General features: G+C 35.5%; 1 protein-coding gene, 1 long non-coding RNA gene and 1 pseudogene across 7 annotated transcripts; 2 read left to right on the top strand and 1 right to left on the bottom strand.

Moving 5' to 3' along the window:
• The first annotated feature begins 1154 nt into the window (after nucleotides 1–1154).
• On the top strand, nucleotides 1155–2024 carry LOC141399938 (uncharacterized). Its single transcript, XR_012412029.1, has 3 exons — nucleotides 1155–1288; nucleotides 1371–1624; nucleotides 1683–2024. It is a non-coding gene; the product is annotated as an uncharacterized lncRNA (long non-coding RNA).
• Nucleotides 2025–9869: 7845 nt separating this feature from the next.
• Nucleotides 9870–20657, top strand: mxc (multi sex combs). 6 transcript variants are annotated; one of them, XM_073974002.1, is made up of 7 exons: nucleotides 9872–9956; nucleotides 10037–10071; nucleotides 10447–10581; nucleotides 10647–10811; nucleotides 10874–11547; nucleotides 11724–16939; nucleotides 19804–20657. In XM_073974002.1, exons 3-7 carry the CDS (start codon nucleotides 10536–10538, stop codon nucleotides 19970–19972), a joined length of 6270 nt encoding a protein of 2089 aa, XP_073830103.1. In that variant the 5' UTR covers nucleotides 9872–9956; nucleotides 10037–10071; nucleotides 10447–10535; the 3' UTR covers nucleotides 19973–20657. The 6 variants fall into 6 exon arrangements, with proteins under 6 accessions (XP_073830099.1, XP_073830103.1, XP_073830098.1 ...); XM_073974001.1 differs by having other exon boundaries at nucleotides 9888–9956; nucleotides 10037–10154; XM_073973998.1 differs by lacking the exon at nucleotides 10037–10071 and having other exon boundaries at nucleotides 9870–9956.
• LOC141398282 (nardilysin-like) lies at nucleotides 20539–23516 on the bottom strand (annotated as a pseudogene).
• Nucleotides 23517–25206: the final 1690 nt, after the last annotated feature.

The raw sequence follows: 25206 nt of genomic DNA, 5'->3' as shown, positions 1-25206 counted from the left end.
GATGAGCAAAATGCGATAAATTAATTCTTTATTTGCTCTTTAGCATGGTACAATTAGAAAGGTAGATGCCTCAGCCCAGCTGATCGAATCTAAAACGTCAAAAAACTAGGAATGCGCCATGAAAAATCAAAACAAAAAACCATATGATTCGGTAAGTAAGAGATAGCATGTCTACACTTTATAGACAAACACAAGTGATAAAAAGAGACAACAAGACACCATTTTGCGAAAATTTTGACAGTTTACATTACAAAAAAAGTTGCTTTGTTGTAGCAATTCGCGGATGCATCTACCTTTGTAATTGTACCATGCTCTTTAGTTAGCATTAGTAGCATAATGTGCTAAGTCCCAATTTACATTAGCCGAGTTTACTTGCGGCAATTGTCAGTTTGTAGGTGAGAGAGGGGGCTGAGAGGCAAAGGGTTACCATATGCCTCACCTCTCTCTCCATCAAACTGACAATTGCCGCAAGTAAACTCGCCTAATGTAAATTGGGACATACACTTTCAGTATTAAACAATAAATTTGTATGTTTTTTGAGAAAAATTCAATTTACAAAAAATTCTTTTGACGTTTCAAATTCGATCAGATGGGCTGATGCATCTACCTTGGTAAAGTCCAATTTACATATGCACATTAAATGATTTCGTTTTACGAAATCCTAGAATTAAATGAAGTGTATTTACATCTGTTTTTTTGCGTCATTTGCTTACGCATACAATCGCACATACACACTTATACAATAACACACGCACACAATATATTTATTCAGAAAAATAGAAATTTCACAACACAAATGTATTAAATAACTTAAATTAATTCCAAAAACAAAAAAACATAATTTTTGCAAGTTTTTTTAACTATTTATTTTCACTTTTGTCATCGTTTGAGTATTTTTGTTTTTCTACAACACACACAAACAAACAAAGACATCATAAAACAGTTGCATTTTTTCGTAGTTTATGACAAAAAAAAAAAACAGGGCTGCTTATAATAGTATGGTGTTTTCCATGGCAGAATAAGAAGGTAATCCCATTAGAAAAACCGGTCCTTGAGCTGCCAAATACAACACTGCTTCGAAACAATATGAACGTTGTTGTTGTTATTGTATGTCAATTACAACAAAAACAACACACTGTTTGTTTACGTTTGTGTATATAAATTGTTGGAACAGAATAAAAATATTTTTCAATATTTTCGTGTTTTTAAGAAAAATTTTACAAAAAATGTTGAGCAGTGTGCACAAATGAAACGGACTCGCGGTCAATGTGAAAACTCGCTAAAATAAGTGTGTATTTATGTAGAAGCAGATCGAAATGGTGTTTTTCTGTTTCTCAGAAGTAGACTGGAATATCTTTGTATTATTGCAGATTTTAAACAAAGCTAGACCACTGGTCTCCGTATAAGAGATAAGAATAAACAAATCAAGTGTTTGCTTGCCAGCAGCAGTTTTTGTTCATCCTTTGAATCCTCCGCCTTCGCGCCGATTTGAATTGGCTAAGATCTTTACTAAACGTATCTGGTGACAACACCTGTTACAATATGAGGAACCAGAATACGGCTCATGGAAAAGTGAAGAAACTAAAGATTTCTCCGACGATGAAGGAACAAAGGAAATAAAAAGGTATATCATCGCTTCATAGTTCTTATAGTTTGACAAAATGCAAATATTTCTTTTACAGACGCGAGGCAGACCAATCACCAAATATGTTGTCAACGCCTGGAACATGTAGAAGAAGAAATTAGTGGAGACAGTCAATCCGGACACATATAACACCAAGCAAATCAATCTGAATATAGTACAAAAACCTCAGAGAGTCAAGTCACTATTAGAAAATGAGGTTTCTCCTAAGAGCTAATGTCCGTCCCCAAAGGAAATGTTTAGTTACGAATCCTCTTTAGATAGTGAAGCCAATGAACAATTGTGTTCCGATGGAATATAGTAATTAAAATATGGGTACTCATTAATGCTTAAAACGTACTTTTTATTCATTTTTGTACTTTTCTAATGTATAGAAAATTAAACTACAATTATAAGATATATATAACTTGTTTGTGTTTTTCCTGCGGACAGTAAGAGGTTTCTCCTTGTAATGTGGTGCGTTGTGATTGGGGTTGACTTCGCTGAGAATGTTCTACCGTCGACTTCAAGGTTGTGCTACTTATTTGAGATGTGTAGTCTTAAAACTGCGTTGTTTTAGTTACTGCTCGTGCATTTTAGAAGAATTTTAAAGTGCACACCGTTTCAAAATCTTCTCTGCGTTTCAAATGCACAACAGCGACATTATGGAATAGTAAGAGATTTACAAAGCAACTGATGTTTTGGAAGTTACCCATAGTATTCCGTTTTTACGGGCAAAATGTGCCCATATAAATAATGGTTTTAGACCCCAGGGCTGGATTCCGGTTCTATGAAAATTTGAAATGAAAAATATTTCCTTTATAATATTTTTCATTTGACAGTTTTCTCCTTTATAAAAGTTTTCATTTCACATTTTCATAGAAACTGAATTGAGCCCCAGGTATGTTTGGACGAAATTCGTTTCAGACAATTTGGAGTCTATAGTTAGTATAAGTTCGAAGATGGACAATATTGGTCCACACTTTCCGGTAACTCACCCAAAAGTTAAAAAATGTCACTAAAATGGTACACGAATATCTCTTAAACGAAAAAAGCAAACAATTTGATCCGAACTATGGATAATATATTGTACAAATTGACTCTAACTTCTAAAATGGTCCTTATCGGGCTTCTCCTTATTTTACCTCCACCACATAAGTTCAAATTGTTTGTTGAAGTACGGTTTAGGTACGGAAGGATATAACACTAATTTATACGTTTACCAACTGAAAGTACAGGACGCGATATCTTTCGAAAAGAAAGTGGGAAGTGTTGTTTTCCCCGGAAGCAAGAGCATGCAAACGTTTGAAAGAAATATTACGATGTGCAATATCAAATAAACTGCATTTAAGGAAAAAATTTGTGTCGAGGTACTCGAAGGATTGAAACGATATATTCCATAAACGATCTAGGTCCGAAAGAAATTCTATATTTGATCCGTTCGAGAGTTATCGTGCGCATCATCTAGACGGACGGCCATGGATAAATCAACTCCAAATCGTCTGAACCATTATTTCGATGAGGCACAATTTTTACCTAAGCTTATAGGCTGAGGGTATACACATTTATCTTTTATGTGTAGCTGAAGATTAGGTGCTTCAACACCTGTAAAATTATACATCTGCAACCAAATTCATGCTTTATGTCACGGAGCTAATGCGAAATTGTTCAATGCTTGGAAAAATATTTCGAGGATCAACATTTGGATCACATCGGCTTATCCGTTTGACAGTTATTCTCCAGCCAAATAGACGTACAGGGCTAAATTGACCTCCATCTGCCTGAAAAATATAAATTAAAAATTTTAATTAAATTGGTTTGAAATTTAGAAATAATACAACAAATACAACTCGAACAACAACCACAAAGGAATTTGTTTTTGTTTGTAACGTTACTGCCAGTTGTATTTGTAAACAAAACAAGGAAATGTCTATAAATTATTGGAATTTAAAAAACTAATAATTTTTCACATTTGGTTGAATATTTTGGAAAACATGAATGAAAATTCGTTACATTTTCAATTTTTATGTTTCCACATCATTCCACTAAATGCATAAATTCTCGCAGAAAGTAGAATTCTTGCAGACAAGTTTGGGGTCGCCGGAAATTCATTGAAAAAGCAGAAGCTGTTTCAATGTTTTGTTTTAGAAATCAAAGAAGCACATGTTTATTAGGGCTTTATTTCTTTAAATTTTAACAAAATACATCACATATTAACAAACGTTGTATCGCCTCTACAAGCGGGGATTTACTGCGCGGCTTATCGTTCGAACTTGGAGGAGGTTACATAACATTTATATGAAGAAGTCTTTCTGGGAAATGGTTTTTTCCGAATGATATATTTTTTTCTCAAAAAAATATATGTCCCTAATGTACATCGAAATGTATCATGGGTGTTTTCGTGCGTTGTTTAGAATAAATGACGCAGCTATCGTCATTTATTTTTGTATGGCAAATGACGCAAAATGTTGCCTGTTTTAGCAAATAAATGACGAATCAGCTCTAAATGACTAAAAAGTGGCTAATGTAAATTGGGCATTATTTTTGTATGGTAAATGACGCAAAATGTTGCCTGTTTTAGCAAATAAATGACGAAACAGCTCCAAATGACGAAAAAGTTGCTAATGTAAATCGGACATAATTGTGCTATGAACAAAAATCAGCTGACTGCCATTTAAATACTCCAAAATGTATATCTAATGCCAAGTTTACATTTGCGCTCCAAAATCCACTGGATTTCACGAAATCCTGAAATACACCCCGGTGTTTACACTTATTTTTTGTTGATTTCAAACATTTCACAATGATCAAGGTAGATGCATATGCGCAGCTGATCGAACATGAATTTTCAAAACAAGTTGTTGTAAATTGAATTAATCATCAAAAATATACGACAATATAGAACTTTACAACTTTATTTGGAAAATTATCGTAAAATTATCTATATATCGTATTAGTTGTGTATAGTACTAACAAATGAAAAAATAATGATTTTATATTTGAGACATCATAATAATAAATTTTGATAGATAGAAGTTGTGCTCAGAACCTGCACAACATTAGTACTTGCAACAGTTTTCCCATATAGTGCTAAAAATGCGTTCCCGTACTCCGAAATCTAGCAAGACTTGCACTTCTCTGTAAACAAAAATAGCGCCGAATAACACCCTATTCTCCTGTTTTCTGCCATACATTTTTTTCCTAGTAGAAACTAGCAGCAAGCATTCATTGGCATCTAATATGGTAGCTGATACGTTGATTTTGTTGCTGGAGTTTTTGCAATTTCATTTTTCCGTTCCCGTATTTTTTAAGAAATTTGTATTGATAGCAATTTTTGACAATTCGCTCTTTTTTCTAAAATTACCATTAAAAAATTACGGGAACACAATGAAAAATAGTATTGTAACAAAGTAATTTAATATTTTTTTCAAATTGTTTACAAATTGTTATACTAAAATTTTTTTGCAGCAATTGACCATCTACCTTGTTTATTGTGATACGTGAAAAGTGTTGCAACTTTTGGTACTTTGTTAGGCACAAACAGGGTTGTATATCATGTGTACTGTGATTTCGATGGTGATTTCGCTGAAATCACGAAATGAAATGATTTCATTTTTGTATGCGAAATCATGATAAATTTTGCTTGATTCCGCGCGAAATCACGAAATGCCTTCGAAATCACGAATCGACGCCGAATGTAAACTAAGCATAATAGCTCATTTAGACTAGCCATAAATCCTCGACTGGATTTAATAAATCCAGTACAAATCTCATTGCATTTAGATATACACATGGTACAATAATTCTTAGGTAGGCCACAGCTAACAGCTGATTACAATTTTTTTTTGTTATGGCTTAATCTGTCAAAACCGTGTTGACATGCAGAGTTGATATTTATTATTGATCAAAAAATTCAGCTCTGTTTTGTTTTCATTTCAACATTTCGTTCTTCTTCTTCTTTGTATACTCATCCGTTATCATTCATCAAAACAATTTTGACGTTTTAAGCCATAGCGACAGGGTTGTATTTTTTTGGCGATTCTCATACCTGGCCTACCTATGAATTATTGTACCATGGATATACATTTTGGAGGATTTAAATGGCAGTCAGCTGATTTTTGTTCATAGCACAATTACCAAGGTAGATGCATTAGCCCATGATCGAATTTGAAACGTCAAAAGAATTTTGAATTCGTCTCAAAAAACATACGTCAAATTACAAATTTATTGTTTAATACTGAAAATGTTAGCACATTATGCTACTAATGCTAACTAAAGAGCAAATAAAGAATTATTTTATCGCAGTTTTCCCATCTAAAATAAATAAACGAATTATTTTATCGTTTAGACATCGTAAATATTATACCCTAGACAGACGGCAGAGTTATGCCAAGTTTACACTTGCGCTCTAAAATCCACTGGATTTCACGAAATCCTGAAATACATCCCGGTGTTTACACTTATTTTTTGTTGATTTCAAACATATCACAATGATCAAGGTAGATGCATATGCGCAGCTGATCGAACATGCATTTTCAAAACAAGTTGTCGCAAATTGGATTAGTCATCAAAAATATACGACAATATAGAACTTTACAACATAATTTCGAAAATTATCGTAAAACTATCTATATGTCGTATTAATTGTGTATAGAACCCGTTCCCGTACTCCGAAGTCTAGCAAGACTTACACTTCTCTTTAAACAAAAATAGCGCCGAATAACACCCTATTCTCCTGTTTTCTGCCATACAATTTTGGCATAGTAGAAACTAGCAACATGTTCATTATCATCTAAATACGATAGCTGATACGTTGATTTGCTGCAGTTTTTGCAATTTCCGTCATTTTTTCGTTCCCGTATTTTTTAAGAAATTTGTATGGGGAAGCAATTTTAGACATTTCGCTCTTTTTTCTAACATTACCATTAAAAAGTACGAGAACGCAATGAAAAATAGCATTGTAACAAAGTAATCTAATATTTTTTTTACATTGTTTAAAAATTTTGATTCTAAAATTTTTTGTTGCAGCAATTGACCATCTACCTTGTTTATTGTGATACGTGAAAAGTGTTGCAACTTTTGGTACTTTTTCAGTCACAAACAGGGTTGTATATCATGTGTACTGTGATTTCGATGTTGATTTCGCTGAAATCACGAAATGAGATGATTTCATTTTTGTATGCGAAAACATGATAATTTTTGCTTGATTCCGCGCGAAATCACGAAACGCCTTCGAAATCACGAAAAGACGCCGAATGTAAACCAAACATTAATTTGCATTAACTGCCTTAACTCAAATTAATTCGTGCATTATCCACATTCTTAATGCACAAAAACAAAGGGAATTTAAACTGAATTCATGGTAGAATTATAAAAGGTAGTCGCATCTGTCAAATTTAGGTTAATACAACTCTGTATCTCTGTACTTGACCGTGTCATGTACAGAACAACAATAATAAGAATGACATTTAATTACAAAATCAAAATATAGTTTGTTTATTTTCGGAAATATTTTTGTGAAATAGAAAGAAAACAATCAAACAATCTCCTAATTGAAGAAAATCGATTTGCATGTTTGTGCACAAACGTATGTATGTGTAATTGTTTGAGTTCTTCCCAATCATAGCAAAATCTTTACCCCTTTCTGCAAATTTATCTCTTAACAAAATTTCTTGTTCGTTTTTACAGGAGGGTACCAATATATTGTCAATTAGCGAAGAATTTGATCGACCTATGATCGATATGTTTTCGAATCTGCAACAATTCCAGCTTCAACAACAAACAAAAACATTCAAAACCATTTCCACAACTGGCTGATCCCAGTTTCGTAAAAAAAGTCCTTATGCTTTTAATCTAACTACACTCGCAGAGAACATGTTAAAACAGCAATTGCAAGTACCAAAGCAGCATACACCGTCATAACCACTAGATCAAAAAATCAATAGTAGCGGGTTTAACATCAGCTACAAGTCAAGGCATTCATAATACCCAACAGCAACCGATATCCCTTCTAACAGTGGAAGCCGCCTTACAATAAGTAATGTCTGGTCTGCTGCTAATGAATCTTCTAGGGTCCACGTATATTGAAGTTGTTCATATAGCGGAGGTTATAGCTTTCCCCAACAGAAGGCATTGCCTTAAATCTACATACATATGTACATATATAAATATAATATGGTGTTAAATTGCTATTTTTAAGATACACCAAATTAAAATAAAACTTCCGTCACCATAACCATTGTTACAGATAAAAAGATCTTAATTTTGATGTTTTTTGCAACTTTTTATTAATAAAACCTTTTTGAAACATGAAAAATGTATTTTAAGCATCACAAAACAAACATTATCAACTAAATCCCATTGCCGCTTTGTCTAAAGTGTTCCTTGACGACATCCAAAGGTGGGGTTTCTGCATCGAAGTTCTTGATTAAAATAACGGAAAAGTCGTAAAACTTACAGAGCTTCTTGCCTTTTTGTACATATCGGACTTTCATAAAATTTCTCATGTTCGTGGCACAGATCAGAAATGTAGATCTTGTAGATAGGTTCGTCAAATGATTCTGCCGCGATAAAGAAAACGCATTGTTGTTTGTCCAAATCATTACATGCTGGGATTCTTCCAAAACCTTATGAATGTTCAACAACCAACAGCGGAAACAGAGGAGGGCATTTTACATTACAGCAATGTCCGTAATTCTTTATGTATTCGTCCTTTGTGCTTTTTGATAAGAAAGACATTTTGCGTTTCACAATTAAATGGCAATTCAACATTTGCTGACTTTTGTATTAATATATGTATGTATGTACATATGTATTTGTAGGTATGGTATACATTGTACACACATACATAAGTATTTTTTGTCAAATTGACTTTGACAATGAATGTACTTCAAATTTAAAATTTAAAAAAAATTTTAGTCAGGTGTTAGCATGAAATTACCTTTATGGTTCTACCATGACTGAATTTAGCAATTTCAATATGGCAATGCTGTTGAAAATCAATTGTCTTTTGTCAAACTTCCATGTTTAAGAAAATAAAAAGGGAAAGCAAATCAGCAATTTTCGAGTTTCTTCACAATAAGTAGTGGTCTTTCGCGAGTAGAATAGCAGCTAATCGTTTTTCACGCCTTCTAACAAATCTCTTTTTATAATTTTTATTTTCACAAAAAATTTCATTACCCACCATACCAATTCTATCGAAAATTATATCTTCTGCAAATGTTTTTTAAAGTTTTGCAATATTTTTATAATATTAAAAAGACTCAAAAATATCGCGAATAAATTAAATTTATTTTTGCTTCATCGGGGTTAAAAACGTCAATGGTAGAAAGTGTATTTGTTTCGCATATTTTGACGAACTTTTGTAAAGCTTTATGGAATGGTCTGCTGGGTACAAACAAACAACACAAACAGCTGTTTCATAAATGCAGAAACTATCGTCTGTCAGGGTGAAAAATTAATTCAAATTAGGACATTTTTAATGCAAATTAACTCTGCCGTCTGTCTAGGGTATTAGTCTTGGTTGATTAAAACCAACTTTGTACATCAAAACAAATTTAATTTTCCGCCTTCATTACAAATTTTTACATTTTAAATTATTTTAGTGTAGCAATTCAGCGATGCATCTACCTTGTTTCTTGTGCCAGCTTGCAACTTTTCGTATTTTCTAGCAACATGTTGCAAAAAACAGAGTTGTATTCGAGGATTTATGCCAGATTTAAAGCAAATCCACCCAATACGAGGATTTATCTTTGTATGGGAAATCTGGTAGATTTTAGCTGGATTTAGCAAATAAAACCTGATAATGTGCTAAATCCGGCTACTGATGTCATATCTAAATGGGCTATAAATGCAATGAGATTTGTACTGGATTTATTAAATCCAGTCGAGGATTTATGGCTAGTCTTGAGCTATTATTCCACCATGGGATAAAAAGAAGTGCCATAACATACGAGATTGATGCTGGTGTAATATAGCCTTTATCGAATAAAAGAGCAAGTTTAGTCTTTTTTATGTTTAATAATAATAATTGTAAAATACCATTGAAATCGTAAATTTTCATCTTGAAAGTGCTTTCGTAAATTTTCTTTCCCTTTATCACTTCTAATTTTTGCAACAAAATGTTTATAGTATGGCACAAGAGGAACGTATGAACAAAATTGAAAAGTCATATGCAATCGCAATCACATGTCGTGAGAAAGGTGCTTAAACGATAAAAATTCTCTCACTCTCTGACAGACAACACAGCTGTCACATTTAGCATAGAGAAGAAGTAGCACTGAATAAAGAGACGCTAGGAAAGGACGCCGAGCCGATAGTTGCAAAAAAATTAAATGTAATTTTTTAGTTTGTAACAGAATAATACAGTTTTTATCTAATAGTAATAAATATAATGAAATGTGAAAATTATTGCAGTTTTTTGGTGAAACATTTCGGTTCAAGAAAATAACGTATGTTCGTGAATGTTGAAATTTGCATATTATGTGCGGTGTTTTTATTCTGTATTCCAAGTTATAACGCAAGAACAACTCAGGTAGCAAGATCTACAAGAAGCCATTTATGAACATAAACCAAGATACCAATATTAGTGATGGAATTTTAATTTCAATCAGCCCTGAGTATAGCAGGCTCTTGGCTTGAAAATGTTAAACGCCGTTTATGTTAGAACTTTTTATTTTTTTCGGGTTAGGAGGATTTATTTGACCTAAACACCAAAGGGATTGACATTTGAAGTTCAATTATATGCAAGTCTCCACATAACTTAACCAACCCGGTTCTAAATGTTATATTTATAATCAATTATTTTTTGCATTTATTTTTTTCAGGTTGGTTCAGATTTGGCACTGAAATGAATGATCAAATGTAATAGATTTTACTAACTAAATAGGCATCTCCAAAACAATAATTCTTCAAGATGGAAACTGTTGTCTTAAGCAGTGATATTGCACGGCTAGTTTTGGGTATTTATAACTTACATTTAGGCCAAAAAAATTACATTTATATTTGCTTGTTTTTATTTCCTTAGATTATTTAAAGTCTCAAAACCTCAAAAGAGCAATCCACACTTTTTGCAAAACATCACCATATTTGAAACAAGAATTTTCGGCGTTTAAACATGGTCTCCAGACACATTCATTTTTCCCCGAATTAGAAGAAATAATATGTGAATATGTTAAAATATCAAGAAAGGGTAAATGTGCAAGCATAATACATCTATTTAATATATAACCAATTTATATTATGTATTTTCAGTTGATCAGGAATTACCCAAATTAAGCAATGATGTACGCTTTGAATTTCAACGTTTTAAGCTGTCGGAGAAGGTGGCGTTCCTATTGGATCGATCGATAGATAATCAAGCGGAAAGTACTTCTACTAAAAGTGTATCCCCGAATTTGCAAACATCGACTGATTCTGCACAAAAACCCAGTAATAGTATTAATTCCGATAAGGAAAATAACCTCAATGCTAAGAAACGCAAGCGACCTCATGATCTCAATCATTCCTATAATGATGACATATCTGGTGATAGTAAAACCAAGGATATGTCATCTTGTCGCACAAGTCATTGGTCTAAGAAAAGGCGTGTGCTAGAACCATACTGTTTCTTAAGTGCAAAAGCTTTACAACGGCACAGACTTCGTCATAATTACCGTTTATCACCTTGTGCAATGGGTAGAAGGGTTGATTTTAAAAATCGAGACGAGATGGAATACGAAGATGATGATGACGACGACGAATGGTCTAATTCAACAAATTCCGATACAATAACTGAAACTGAAGGCGACATTGATGAAGAAGATGGTGAAGAATGTCAAGAAGACTGCAATGACAAAGAGTTATTCAATGGTGAAAAACCTACAAAGGAATCAACACCACGTAACAAGTCACAAGATAAGGATAAAATAAGAGCTCCTATTTTACCGGTAATTTTTTAATGTTATCTAATATGTATTACGTTAGGGTCTTAGTAATTATATACTGCACCAAAACCGGATTTGTAAAATTTTTATAATATATATCACTTTTAAACACGAAAAGCTTTAGGTACTTGTTGATTGAAATCTAATATCTTGCTTCTTCCTTCTATCTGTTATTAAAGGAAATCTCCCAAGCAATACTCGATAATCCAGAGTTTCAACAAAAATTGGTGGAAAACATAAATCAGGCCTTAAATAGTTCCGCAACTAAAATTCCTCCACAAAATTATGAAGCAAAAGCAAATCCGTCTTCAGAACAACAAAATATTGAGGGCAATGCACAACAACAGCCAAATATAAGTTCCAGTCAATTACTTGATCAAATGATTAAAAATATTCTGGAAGCAACTGAAAAAGATCCCAGTTTTGATGCCATAATACACGATGTGGTAGAAGCATCAAATAAACCAATTCTACAATCAGCTGGAGTTCAATGTAATATGGAAGAAACAAGTGTTGAGCCGAGTGATGCCTCGGCAGTAGCGAATTGCAATAAACCATTATTTACATCAAATGAACAACCAGCGCTTATACAAACACAACCACACCCAACAATGATGGAGCAAAGTGCATCACAGCAACACCAGTTATCACAGCCGGTTAATCCAATGGAAATACCACCACGAACACCTTTAATTATAAGAAATGCAGTTGCAGCAGCAAATGCTTCTAATATGTGTACGATAGGAAGTACTGCCCAAGATCCTCCTAGTTTGACGGCAAATAATTCATTTGGCTCGTTGATCGATCCAAATTTTTCTATTTCAAAATTGATTGTCTTGAATTCTAATGACAGTGCCCAGAAACAACATCCAGATGTATCAATTGGTAACATTACAGCAGAAAATCTAATCAATCAGTTGTCTTCTAGTGGTGGAGGGAACGTTAGCGGTAGTGGTGTTGTAACCGAAACTGGTGGTGATGAACAAGTATTTTTTGATGCATCTACTGGTCAATTGACATTTCCTCTGTATCTAACAAATGATGGTCTTTTGGCTAATTTACCATTCCTCATCAATAACGAAGTGGTAACTCAACAATTACAAACAACTAATGTAGCCAATATGGATGGTTCGCGTATAGAGATACCATTGTCTGAACCTATTGTTGTTACAGCCGATCAACTTCCACGCAATTCGGTGATATTTGGTAGCATTAAAAAGGCAAATCAAGTAGAAACCACAAACATTGTCCAGCAGCAGACAGTAGAAAAACCCGCTAGCGTTGAACCACTCTCATGTAACACTGGACCACCGGGATCATTGGATACTAGACTATCGGAAAAAGCCACACCTTCGACAAGCGGTATTGTAAATACCAAGGCATATCGAAGTCTTTCGACACCACGAAAACGAGCGTCACATGTAAGGACATTAACATTCTCACCCAGAGGACCACAATTATCAGCCGGTACACCATTATCAACCAGAAGAGATGTCTTAAATAGAATGCAAAGAAATGCTCTTCCAAAGAAAACCATAAATGAAGAACGAACTTCTACGACCGCACAGCCAATCTGTGATGAAGCAAAAACAGAAAATTATGAAAAACCAATTATAAAAAATGTTGAAATTTTAAAGAGCTCCACAGTAAATGAAACTTCTTCATCAGTTAATGAGAGCGCCAGTAATATACCACCACTATTTGTTACGGAAGAATGTAGTAATCAAACTGTTATAAATAAACATGGGTCAGCGGCAAAATCTGCTAACGATACATTAAAGTCCAATGCAAACACTACTGATTTATCCAAATCTCAGAATTCCACTATATCCGTAGAGAATACACCCAAACGAAAACAACAGAGAAAAAATGCAGTTCGTTCCTGTAAACGTCAGTTATCAAAATCCCAAACTGAAGAAGATTTACAACACGAAAGGGCAGAGAAGGAAAACGAAAAGCAAATACCACCAGCTGGTACTGAAGAATACGAAAAGTATATGCTAGAGGAATGGAATAGAGTGAAGAATTCATCCACAAATGACCTTGATGTACGGCTAAGAGAATTAAACTCAAAAATGACAGTCTTGAAACCAGTGAAAAAAGTCAATACCAAGAAACGAGTTAGGCGTAAAAAGCCTGCAGCCATTAAACGCAAAGAAAAAGAAATGGCTGAGGAAGCCGAAGAACTTGAAATGTCAAAGGAACTATTAAGCGAGTCGCAGGGAAGTGATAATATCCCATTGTCAGCACAGAAGGAAACACAAGACGATGGAGCAAATTGTTTAGAAACTCTGCAAGATAAATCTCAAAAGGAACTGACTCTAAATAATCAAAATATCGATAGTTCATCGCAAAAGAAAAAAGACAAAAAGTCTAAAGAGTTTACCATATCAATTTCAGCTCCACAAGAAGATGAAACTGTGGCATTTGTTGAGAAAGACAAAACGGAAAATGAACAGTCAAAGTCATCTACGAAAGAAGCGATTATAATGAATCCCTCGAACTCAGAACACAGTACACAATGTCAAGAATCTACACAACAACAGACAAAATCACCATTGTCGGCATTTCATGCACCAACTGGTCATGCACCCCACACCACGCACCACCACCATCAGCAACCATCGGCTTCAGCAGCACCACCCCCGCATGTGAACGAGGCCTTGGAGAGAGAAAAACGGACCAGTAATATTGCCTTCTTGCTGGAGACACCCTATAAAGATGCAAATGCTTCCAATCTTTCAACCAGCTTTATGCCGCCTACACCTGGTATATTTGCTCCCTCATTGGAAACGCCAGCTGGAAAAAATAAAAATCCCCACGATGATATGCAGGCATCTACTTCTTTTCTCTTCGGTTCCCTGACAAAAAGTGAACTGGACACTCCAATGATGAGTGCCTTAACACCTGGGTTTCGTTTTACACCGTTTGGCGTCAAAGATGCAGCCACACCCCGCAGTGTTACCGGTACAGAATACTCTTCGGGAGGTGGATCATATTACAAACCCGATGAAAGTGAAGACCTAGATCGTAATATTGATAAAATCCTCAGGGACTCTGCCCAAAAGAACCAACAACAAGAACAAAATGAAGAAACCGACAGAACAGAAGATGATGAAGAGGAGGGAGAAATCAGATCTCCTAAAAGATCCGAAACTGAAGGAGAACACCGGGTTAATGCCGTGGAAGTTGAAATACCGGTTGAAAAATTGAAGGTTGAACCCATCGTTTTAAAACGTGTAAAATCATTCGGTACAGAGGCCGTTGACAGCATTGAAACAGCTAAAATAGATCCTCATTATACTTTAGCTTCTGGCTTACCAGAAATAAGTGCTGCTGAGGATGAGTCTTCGTCGTCGTCCTCGTCCTCTTCTTCGAGTTCATCTTCTTCGTCATCGTCATCAGATTCAAATTCTTCAACCAAATCCCAAACTGTTGTGGAAATAAAACCCAAAACGTTATTAGATTTGGAAAGTCTTTCGGAAATATCCAGCACTGAGGATGAGGAATGGAAGAAAATTGTTGCCGAAAAGGATGAAAACTCGCAGTTGGTAAATAATGATGGCGAAGTTCGTTATCCGGTACGTAGTTGGTTAACACCCATTAAAGAGAATATTGCTACCGAAAATACCACTGTATTGCCAATGCAGGCTCCTGCAGCTATCACCACTAGCACAACTACTACTATAAAAGTTACCTTACCTTTGAAATCGGCAGAGAAAAGGAATAGACAAATTAAAGAACTTGAATTGAAAAAAGAAAGAATGAAGGAGAAACTCAAGAAAGATGCTTCATCAATAGTAGGCCAAGAGAGAATAACATCAACTGCAAACACAGCACCGAATATATCAGCAGCATTAGCTGCAACACGTTTAATGCATGCCATGCGGGATAATGGGAAGAAGCCAGCCTGTTTTGAGGTGCCGCAACAAGAATCTGCAGTGGCGGCGGCGACTACTCATGATGAAAAACGTTCAATTGATGTTCTAACTGCTTTACATTTATCTGCCAAAAAACAATTGCCTCATACCCCAGAGCCTAATAAAACCAAAGGAAAATCCAAGACCAAAACATCCGGCCCCGAACGTGACCCCAATACTTCTAGAACCCCAGAAAATAAAGAAAATCCTAAAGTAAATATCTCAGCGGCTACTGGCAAAACTCCACAAAGAAAATGTCTACCAATAGAGGCAAGGCCCGTTGCCAAAACCATAAGAAAAACAAATAAAAAGATTGTTAGAACGCCACTAGCCTTCAAGACCATTCAATCACCGGGTAAAATTAATTCTCATAGCACAACAACAACGTTGGCAGAATTGGCGAATAAATCCAAGGATAACTTATTTTCCCCTGCAATTTCCACGGTGCGAGTATCACCACGCCTAATCAAGCCTAAGAAAACTAACAAAGCCAAAAGTCCCCAGGAGTCGCCAAAAGCCACCACTAAAGCCAGTCCAAAAAGTGGAAAGACAAAAGCAGTGAAGGCAGCAGCAAAACCAAAGGCAACTCGTGCTACAAATAAAAAGAAGGCGGATGCAACAACAAAAAAACCAGCCAAAAAGAAAATGGATTTGGATGAACGTCGCGATGGAGTATTGGACGAAAGAAAAATGGATGAGCAAACAACGGAAGCCCCATTAAAACAACCAAAACTGAATGTGAAACCAAAGATACCCTTTAAGCCTGCAAAGGGTGGAGGGTCGGTTAAAACCGCCAAGATTAACAATGGAATTACCGAAGAAGAAGCTGTTGTTCATGAAAGTTCGCCAAACGATAATGCCACCGCATTACCAACTGAGGAGGCACTACTAATCGAACAGGAGGCAGCTATTAAATCTATACAGCCTGAACTCGCCAGCAGCCCACCTCTAGAACCCCCAACAGAAGAAACCAATAGTCCGACATCAGAAGATGATCCTACATATGATTGTGAAATTATGACATATAATGAAACGGATACTAAACACTTCATTCATTATATCTATGAAGGTCCAGATGAGGCACCACCTACACCAGAAAAAATCCATGACATTTCGAATTTTAAAATGTTTGTTTGTTTGGATGAAAATGAACAACATACTTGGAGTATCTCAGAAGGTATATGTTTATACACAAGTCAACCGGCCACGAATACCACCAAACCGCCCGCATCAGAACAACATCCACAACAACAACAAAGTAAAATACGTACAGTTCCTAAAAAACGTAAAGTACGAGTAACACAAAGTACAGATGACAAACAACCATCAGGTGGCGCACCTGTCGTAAATACAAAAATTGCTGCTGTATCATTGAAGGCATTCACATCGGCAGCAACACCTGGTGCTACATCAACACCTGTTATTCCTGGTGGCTCGGGGATATCACGAACGGATGTGGTGGCTAAAGAAGATGGGTAAGTGTTGATCATATGTAGTGAATAGATTTTAATTTATGTTCCAGGAATTGTTATATGACAATAAAAACTGGTAGCGTATATAGTCAACAGAAAATGGAATAATCGAAAAATTTCTATAATCGGCATCCGCCCGTAATTTTCAAAAGTTTTTTTACCACCGCGAATTGTAACGTCGAATGGCAAGAGTGGCTGGTTTAATATGCCCACTGATTAAGATGTTCATGTTTATAGCGGCCTCTCTATCTAGATTTTAGTATCATTGCTAACGTGTGCCTTTTCAGAATCGCTCCGCAGATAGAGAAATAGGAAATTGATTAAGTTCGTTTTTCTGCTTAATCTGCAACTGGGTCTATCTGCAGTTGATGGAAATTGGCTGATTCGATGGAATTAGTTGAGTAGGTTTTGCAGGTGGTTCATTCTCGACAAGAAGAGATCTAATTCGACGTAGTACTCTTCGCCCTGTCACTCCTGGAATGCTCGACACTTCACTTATTACGGCTCCAATGTTGCAAGTCTTCAGATAAATTAGCCACTTTTTCAGCTTATGCTTACCGACCAACCTGTTAACATCTAGTGCCAGCTCTCTGACTCTGACGTTACTGGGGTTGGCACGACGAAGCTCATCACGCTCATTTGCTTATCCCGTCGGGAATTCTGGTCTCACTTCGAGTATTCGTCCGGAAGGTGTATGGCGAGCGACTGCAGCGGTGATGACGTTTCGGAACGTCCTTTCTGCTACCCGAACATGATTGACGAAAGTGCAGGTGGTTCATTCTCGACAAGAAGAGATCTAATTCGACGTAGTACTCTTCGCCCTGTCACTCCTGGAATGCTCGAAAAACTGTCGATTAAAATAACTTGCCCATAATTCACTTATTACGGCTCCAATGTTGCAAGTCTTCAGATAAATTAGCCACTTTTCCGCTTATGCTTACCGACCAACCTGTTAACATCCAGTGCCAGCTCTCTGACTCTGGCGTTACTGGGGTTGGCACGACGAAGCTCATCACGCTCATTTGCTTATCCCGTCGGGAATTCTGGTCTCACTTCGAGTATTCGTCTGGTAGGTATATGGCGAGCGACTGCAGCGGCGATGACGTTTCGGAACGTCCTTTCTGCTACCAGAACATGATTGACGAAAGTGCAGCGTTCAGAGGTGATGAAATCGGGTTATATGCTGATGGAGACAATTATTTGTAGATGGTCTGACCCAAGAGAAATGGCTGGATGTCAGGTGATGTCATTTGTCAGACCATGTTATACTGGTAATTCTGGTAAGGGGCGTCCTCATTAGCCGTGCAAAACGTAGAGCTATCAATTGCTCAGCCCGCACTATACCCCTCTGATCGTTTCCGAGGACCGAATGCAACAACTCATGATGAGCATTAAAGTCCGTCCCCCAAGATCAGACGGTTATGATACTTCAAAAGAGGACTATTGTTGAGCCTATAACCTGAAGCTATTTTTCGGTGGGATGTATACGTTCAGCAACTCTACCTCGGCAGTTCCACACCAGACTGCATCCATATATTCCATGTATTGAACAGACTGGTGCAATAAGAAAGATAATATCCCAGTTACACATCTGTTGCGATCCTTCCTCAGCAGTTGTTGTAGTCCCTACAGGTATGGTATGTAACGTAGAGTGTGGGGGAAAGAAAAGTGAAAAGAAAATAAATTAAAGGACACTAATCATCCACAACCAAGGAAGTGGGCTGCCCCACTTGAGTGTGTCCATAATGATTCTGGTGTGAGAGGTTAGTCGGGTTAGCGGGGCATGCAGATCGGAATTGTGATAGTGCCGATCTGTTGTCTCTGGTTAATGTCCTTTCATCTTCACAAATGGGTGGGGACCTACCACTGAGCACAATGCTTCTCGTGTATAATGAGGTGTAATTTTGTACTATCTCTGTGTGGACCTGCTTCATTGCCAGTTCAATGTCTTCGGGGGGATGGTCAGGGGGTATGTGGGGGATATTTTTGAGTTTTATGTCTTATCTCTTGAGTCTAGCCTTATGGGCGTGGTTCTCTCGCTAGGGGTCTTTTTGGAGGTCAGGTGTTTGGATGATTTGAATTTTGGCACTTTATCACGTGCTGCCTTGTGAGTTAGGTGCAGTGCTCTTGAACTGGAAGCATTTTAGTCTCATAGCGTTAGTTTGAATTGTTTATAGGCTAGCTGCAGTTGTTGTTGCGCTTGGTTCCCCACCGCCGCGACCATGATATTCTTTCGAATAATAAAATTCACTATTTTCTCTACCTTACCTCGGAGTCCTTTGCAATTCAATTTTCAGGGATTGGAACACCAACGACTGGTGTTAAGTGCTGTGTGTTCGTTTTCTGTTGGTTGACTGCGGGTGAGTCTCATATTCTGACGAAGACTCATTGAAGCTGTGTTCACGCAGCATGCAGCAACATGGTCAACATAGAGTTGCTTGAACCCGCCGCCGTGGGATTGACAAGTTTGCTTTTGTATCCGTTGATGTTTCATTGAAAAAATGTATATAAAAACATTAAGCTTGTGGGTTTTGCGTTCGTTAGTTCTGTTGAGCGTCAATGTGAGGACGATTTTGAGTTTAGTTAGGACTGGAAGGGGGTATGTGGGGAGTTGGAGGAAACATCAAATACCATCTTTTTCGGGTTGATAATGTGGATCGAACTTTAGAAATACTAGAAATCGGGCGGAACAATTCTATGGGGGGCTATATCAAAACGTGAACCGACCCTCTCAATTTTTTGTCCTCGATATTGTAAGCCAACAATAAGTATTTGTGTCAAAATTGATCCATCTACGACAACTCAATCTATTTTCACCTTCTAATTATGACTTGATTATAAATAAAATATATATTTCATCATTTCAGATCGAAAATTAAAACTTCGACAGAAAATAAACCTGAAAACCAATTGTTGGAAAGTGAACAAAAACAACTACCTGCTACTGCTTCTAATGAAGAAGGATCTAACGTAAATCAAAGACCAATACAAATCGAAGATATAGATGCTATATTGTCGCATTTGCATGGCACTTAAGGACAACTTGTTTTTAGTAGCTAAAATCAAGATTGAAAAAGTGCAATGTTTCCTTTTTTTATAAAGAAATTTCTTTTTTTACAAAGAAATGATCGAAGCAAAAAAAAAAAAACATTGTATTCAAAGAAGCAAATCTTTAGTCTTAAGTACATAAGTTATATGTAAATTTTTATATATAAACATACGTCTTTATTGTAGTTATAATTTATTATGGATTGCTTTCGATTTGTTATGAAAAACAAACTATCGGCAAACTTAATTCATACAAAACCACCCATCAACAGGTATTTTTCGATATTTGAAAAAAGAGAAACTCGTTGAAAACTTAAGTTATATACTTTCTGTTTATTATAAGTTATTTTTCCCTTTTATCTTTTAAATGAAACTTGTTAAGACTTTTTGGCTTACATTTGTTTTGTTAAAGCAAATAATAGTTGCTTCAAAGAAATTCGAATTCCCATAACCATTATTAAGTTTTTTTTAACTTCACATTTGAATAAAATGTTTAAATTGAATATAAATATTATTTGGCTATTTGTCTATTTTATTTTTTAATGTGTTCAACATTAGTTGTTCCTTAAAAACTCGTCTGTTTATAGTTATTCAAAAAGAAAAACACTCAATTACCATGTAAATTTATTGTATAGATATTCTTTTTTAATAAATTAATTTGATACACTGGAAATCCAGTTTGAATACATTTATTTTATGCTGACCCCCAGAAATCGAATGAACCCAAGAGGATTTTTTTGTTTACATTGCTTTGCTTCACACACATTCTTCTGGCAACTAGGTATTTGGTCTCGATATAGTGCTAAATTAACGCCTGGATAGAAAAATGTAGCGATGAAGATTGTTACTCCTCCGATTATCTTCTTACAATTTTTGTCGGTTAACGAAAACGATTGGCTTCTCCATCTTGGTTAGGTTTCATTGATATGTGGTCGGAAAATAAAGGGAAATGTTTTTGGAATGTGATATAGTTTAAGAGCAACAATTTGAGAGTTTCAGGTGGAAAAAACAATCTGTATACAGCTAAATCTTTTGAGTGGAACCTTCATCTTACATACCTCTTTAATTTTTGACAATTTAATGTTGTCAGCACCGAATTCATAATATGAGCAACTTCTTCGGTCAAATTTCCCTGCATTAACGCTTGGACATACAGCTCTTTGGTGTATTTATCAGCAAACTCCTACATATCGTCATAGGTTATGTCATTAAGACACTTGTATTTCTCAATAATGGTCCAGCGTATATTTTCCACAATTGTTAGGCGTATATCTCTAAAATGTGACACCAATTAATAATATGTCAATATTTTGTATCCCTCTTCACTTACTTATTCAAAGTCTTTGGTTTGATTAAAGCATTGAAATAGCCTTTCTTGACGTGTTTCTTAAAAGCTTCCAGCTGTTCTTCCGTAATGTGATCACGCATATTAATCATAGATTTGGTTATTAAATCCACCACCATATGTAGCTTTTCATTATAGCCATTTGTCTGAAAGAAAATCAAGAATTAAATGTTTGTACCAGGCCTCCTTCATGAATCCAAGTTTTATACTTACTTTCAAACAAACACCCTTTTCAGATGAATAAAATTGATAATTCAAACCAGCCACAGTGGCTGGGTAGAGTTCCTCAGCCAATTTATATTTTACCAAATGGGAGTACAAAGCACATAAGACATCGCTAATAAAAGAAACAATAAATAAAGCATCATAAGGTTGTTTCGTTTCCTTTTCCAATGACATTTTTTTAAATAACCTCTTCTGAAGAAGGACAATACATGTACATATATGTTTCATCCACTCAATTGGAAATATCTCATTCAAAGCAAACAAACAACTTAAAGTACAAATTTACTAGAAAAGTATTATCTCTCAATTTGGTCTCTTTACAGAGACTCTGTCAAAAATGAGAAATATATAAATTTGCCTAAAGATGGTCAAAAGAAAAAGCAAATATTAACGGCTCATATCTCGGAAATTATGGGTTGCTGTACATCACTGAGATCAGTATAGTAAAGGGGTGCTTACACTATCTATGAATGTCATATGACATGTCTAATTTCCTACCTGTGAATGTTGTACACACAGTGTGACCACTATGAACATCTATCAAAATTATATAGAAACTAATATGTACATTTTTCATTTATGGAGCGCTCTTTTCTGCCATGTATTTTCGTATGCAGTCGAGAAATTAATTGTTGGAAGAAAACAATTTTACCGAAAAATGAAGAAAATAGGTAAAAAAAAAACCAAAATGTGAGTGCGATTAAAGTTTTTAACAAAATAAATTGTGTTTGTTGCATGATTTATATTTTGTGGTCATACGAAATGGTATGCTAGTGTGAACCCAAAAACCTAAAAGTGGTATGGACTTTGACAAACATAAAGGATGTCGAATGGAGAAAAGAAGTGATAGTTCAAATAACATTGATAGAGAGTGTAAACACCCCTTAAGAAAGTAAGAATAATAAAATGCATATCACTCCAGGTAGAACTGCTACTCGAAACTTCTTCCTTTACTGAGTTTCATTTTGAAATGTACATACTTTTTAGGATCTTGCCTTAGTAAAGGCGATACAAAATAGAAATACATAAAAGCATCGGGTAATTCAAATTTATCATCCTGTCTAAACCACAGCTCACATACATCTGTTTGTAGGATCTTCTTTGGACCGAAGGGGACTTCTGGTTTACCATTCTCAATCCAAAATAAACGAAAATCATTTGATATAAAACGATTTGGTTTCGGCAAGAAAAGTTCTGGCATTGATTCACAATTATCCCACAAGTCCTGCCATTTCTGGGGCATTTTGATTGAGGTATACTCGGTGCCAAACCACTTCTCCTTCTTGTCATAATTAATACCATCATATTTTTGTTGTGACGTTATCATTATATTAAAAGTGAACTCATTCAAGTGCTTGATGACATCTTGTATTTGTTCTTCGTTGTATTCGAAATAGAGTTCGGTTCCGGTTAGAATATCCTTGGAGGGATAATATTTTGAACGCACAACCAAATTTTGTACATTATCAAAAGCTGCTTTTTGAGGGGCAAAACGAAAACTAGTAGCTTCAATTTTGGCCAATTCTTCATAGGCTTCCTTTAAGGAACCGCACTGCGCAAACAATTTAATATACGCAAATGTGGCTGCCAATACCTCATCCAAATGTTGAAATCCACTATCGGTTAAATAAATGCATAAATTGATCAATGAGTAAATGGAGTTTGTGTCAAAACCGGACTCATCCACACCAGCAATTAACTCCAAGCCCCACAATCTAAAAGGAAAACAAAACTAATTACATCAAATAGTTCTAAATTACCTTAAACGCCCTCATAACCAATAAGATAAGACAGAAAATGGTCTGGTTTACATTTATACAGCTTGGTCATGGGTGGAAGGACCCAGGTCAGCTCCAATTTACACACATTTTCGACCGGCTTAACAAAGAACACTTCATTGTGGAATTCAGGACTGAAAGCTTCACGGTAATTGTATACACCAAAATCTTTACCGTCCAACATATTGCTTGGAATATTTGTTTAAATGCTTATGTGATAGAACTTTATAAACCATCATACCTGTGCTGTATTATCAATAATTAAAATAGTGGCTACAACCGCTCCCAGAGTCATGTGATCACTTAAAATTAAACCATTTCGCGAAACGCCTTTGTGATAAGTACCTGGAAGGGAATGGAAAAAGTTTTAGGAAAAATCTTTACCGTCCAACATATTGCTTGGAATATTTGTTTAAATGCTTATGTGATAGAACTTTATAAACCATCATACCTGTGCTGTATTATCAATAATTAAAATAGTGGCTACAACCGCTCCCAGAGTCATGTGATCACTTAAAATTAAACCATTTCGCGAAACGCCTTTGTGATAAGTACCTGGAAGGGAATGGAAAAAGTTTTAGGAAAGAGCATCAGAATTTTGGTAGTCTTCACTGTTGTTGAAAGATATTTCTGAGATTTTCGCAGAAAACTGAAAAAGTCGTTCTTCCCAAAATGTTCTCAAGACCGGATACTAAGTAAAAAGTTACGTAAGCCGACTTATTCTTCTTTCTCCGAAAATCCACAAAATGATTGCCCTTTACTTACCATAGGGTATTAAAAATAATATTAAAGAACACCATGTAAAACGCTATACACAAATTCTTTGGTATTAAACAATTGACTTTTTAAGCCGGGGGTATATAGTTTTGGAAGTGGATGAGGTTGTGGATGATGTGGCTGTGTTGGTGGTTTCACGATTTTCAGCATCGACGGCATTCTGCTACGAGTTCATCAATCTGCTTGATGTAAACAGAGTGGTTATGACTGTGGTACGACGGAAATGTCAGTTAAAACATATGAAAGCATAACGACTTTTCGAAAAGTGAATTTTCCAAATTAAACTAAACCAAAAGAATCAATGGTGACACTAGATTTGTACTCAATTGAAGAGGACAAAGTACAAGGACAGAATAATATTGAAGTTTTTCGAATTTAAAACAATCACTGATCAAATTCTTAATGATGAAAAGAAATTCAAAGGAAATTATAATGTTAATACTAAAAGTAATGCAGAGATTTCCCAAAATTTTCAGAGACAATAAATGTTGTAACCATGGTATAAGTAAAGAGGTAGATTTAAATGAAAAAAATCTATAGAACCCTTGTTTTTCTTGAATTCCTAAAACTTCAAAATTAAGCAACAAGTGGGTTTGTTTACAACACCAATTTTGAGCATTTTATAAAAATCGCGAAAAATGAATGAAGGACTAATGTTTCTCCGCATAATCAAGTTGTGGATATGATAAAATGTTTGTTTCAATGATAACCTGACGAATTATTTCCATACAAATGTTCCAAAAATAATTTTAAAAATCATTGAATTCGATTGTTTTTAAAATTGTTTGGCTTTTTATTTAAACACCACACACACATACACAGTTTGTGTATATTGTTTTGAAGTTTTGGGAATACTCGAATGAAAAAATTTAAATTGATATAAAGCTTTGGCTAACCTTTCTTATTAAACCATGGTTGTAACAAATGGAACCATATACGTAGAAGGTTGAAAATGGCAATGTTATTAAGATCGAAAGACCCACAAGTTATGCAAGAAAGCTCCTTTTGAAATTTCAATCTGCTGAATATAATGTAAGGAAAGGATAACAGCAGGTTTCACAGCATTTTCTAGAACCGGAATAATATTGTTTATTCGT

Source organism: Musca autumnalis, unplaced genomic scaffold, assembly GCF_047663935.1.
Source record: "Musca autumnalis isolate F117 unplaced genomic scaffold, ASM4766393v1 scaffold_3, whole genome shotgun sequence".
In the NCBI taxonomy this organism is placed as follows: Eukaryota; Metazoa; Arthropoda; class Insecta; order Diptera; family Muscidae; genus Musca; species Musca autumnalis.
Note: the sequence above shows the minus strand (reverse complement) of the source record. Positions and strands in the feature narration are given on the sequence as shown.

Bases quoted from the DNA above. Each gene is read 5' to 3' on its own strand.
- mxc (XM_073973998.1), top strand. From the start codon at position 10,536: ATGGAAACTGTTGTCTTAAGCAGTGATATTGCACGGCTAGTTTTGG. The intron at 10,812-10,873 runs GTAAATGTGCAA...ATGTATTTTCAG, and splicing joins TGTTAAAATATCAAGAAAGG to TTGATCAGGAATTACCCAAA. The intron at 11,548-11,723 runs GTAATTTTTTAA...CTGTTATTAAAG, and splicing joins TAAGAGCTCCTATTTTACCG to GAAATCTCCCAAGCAATACT.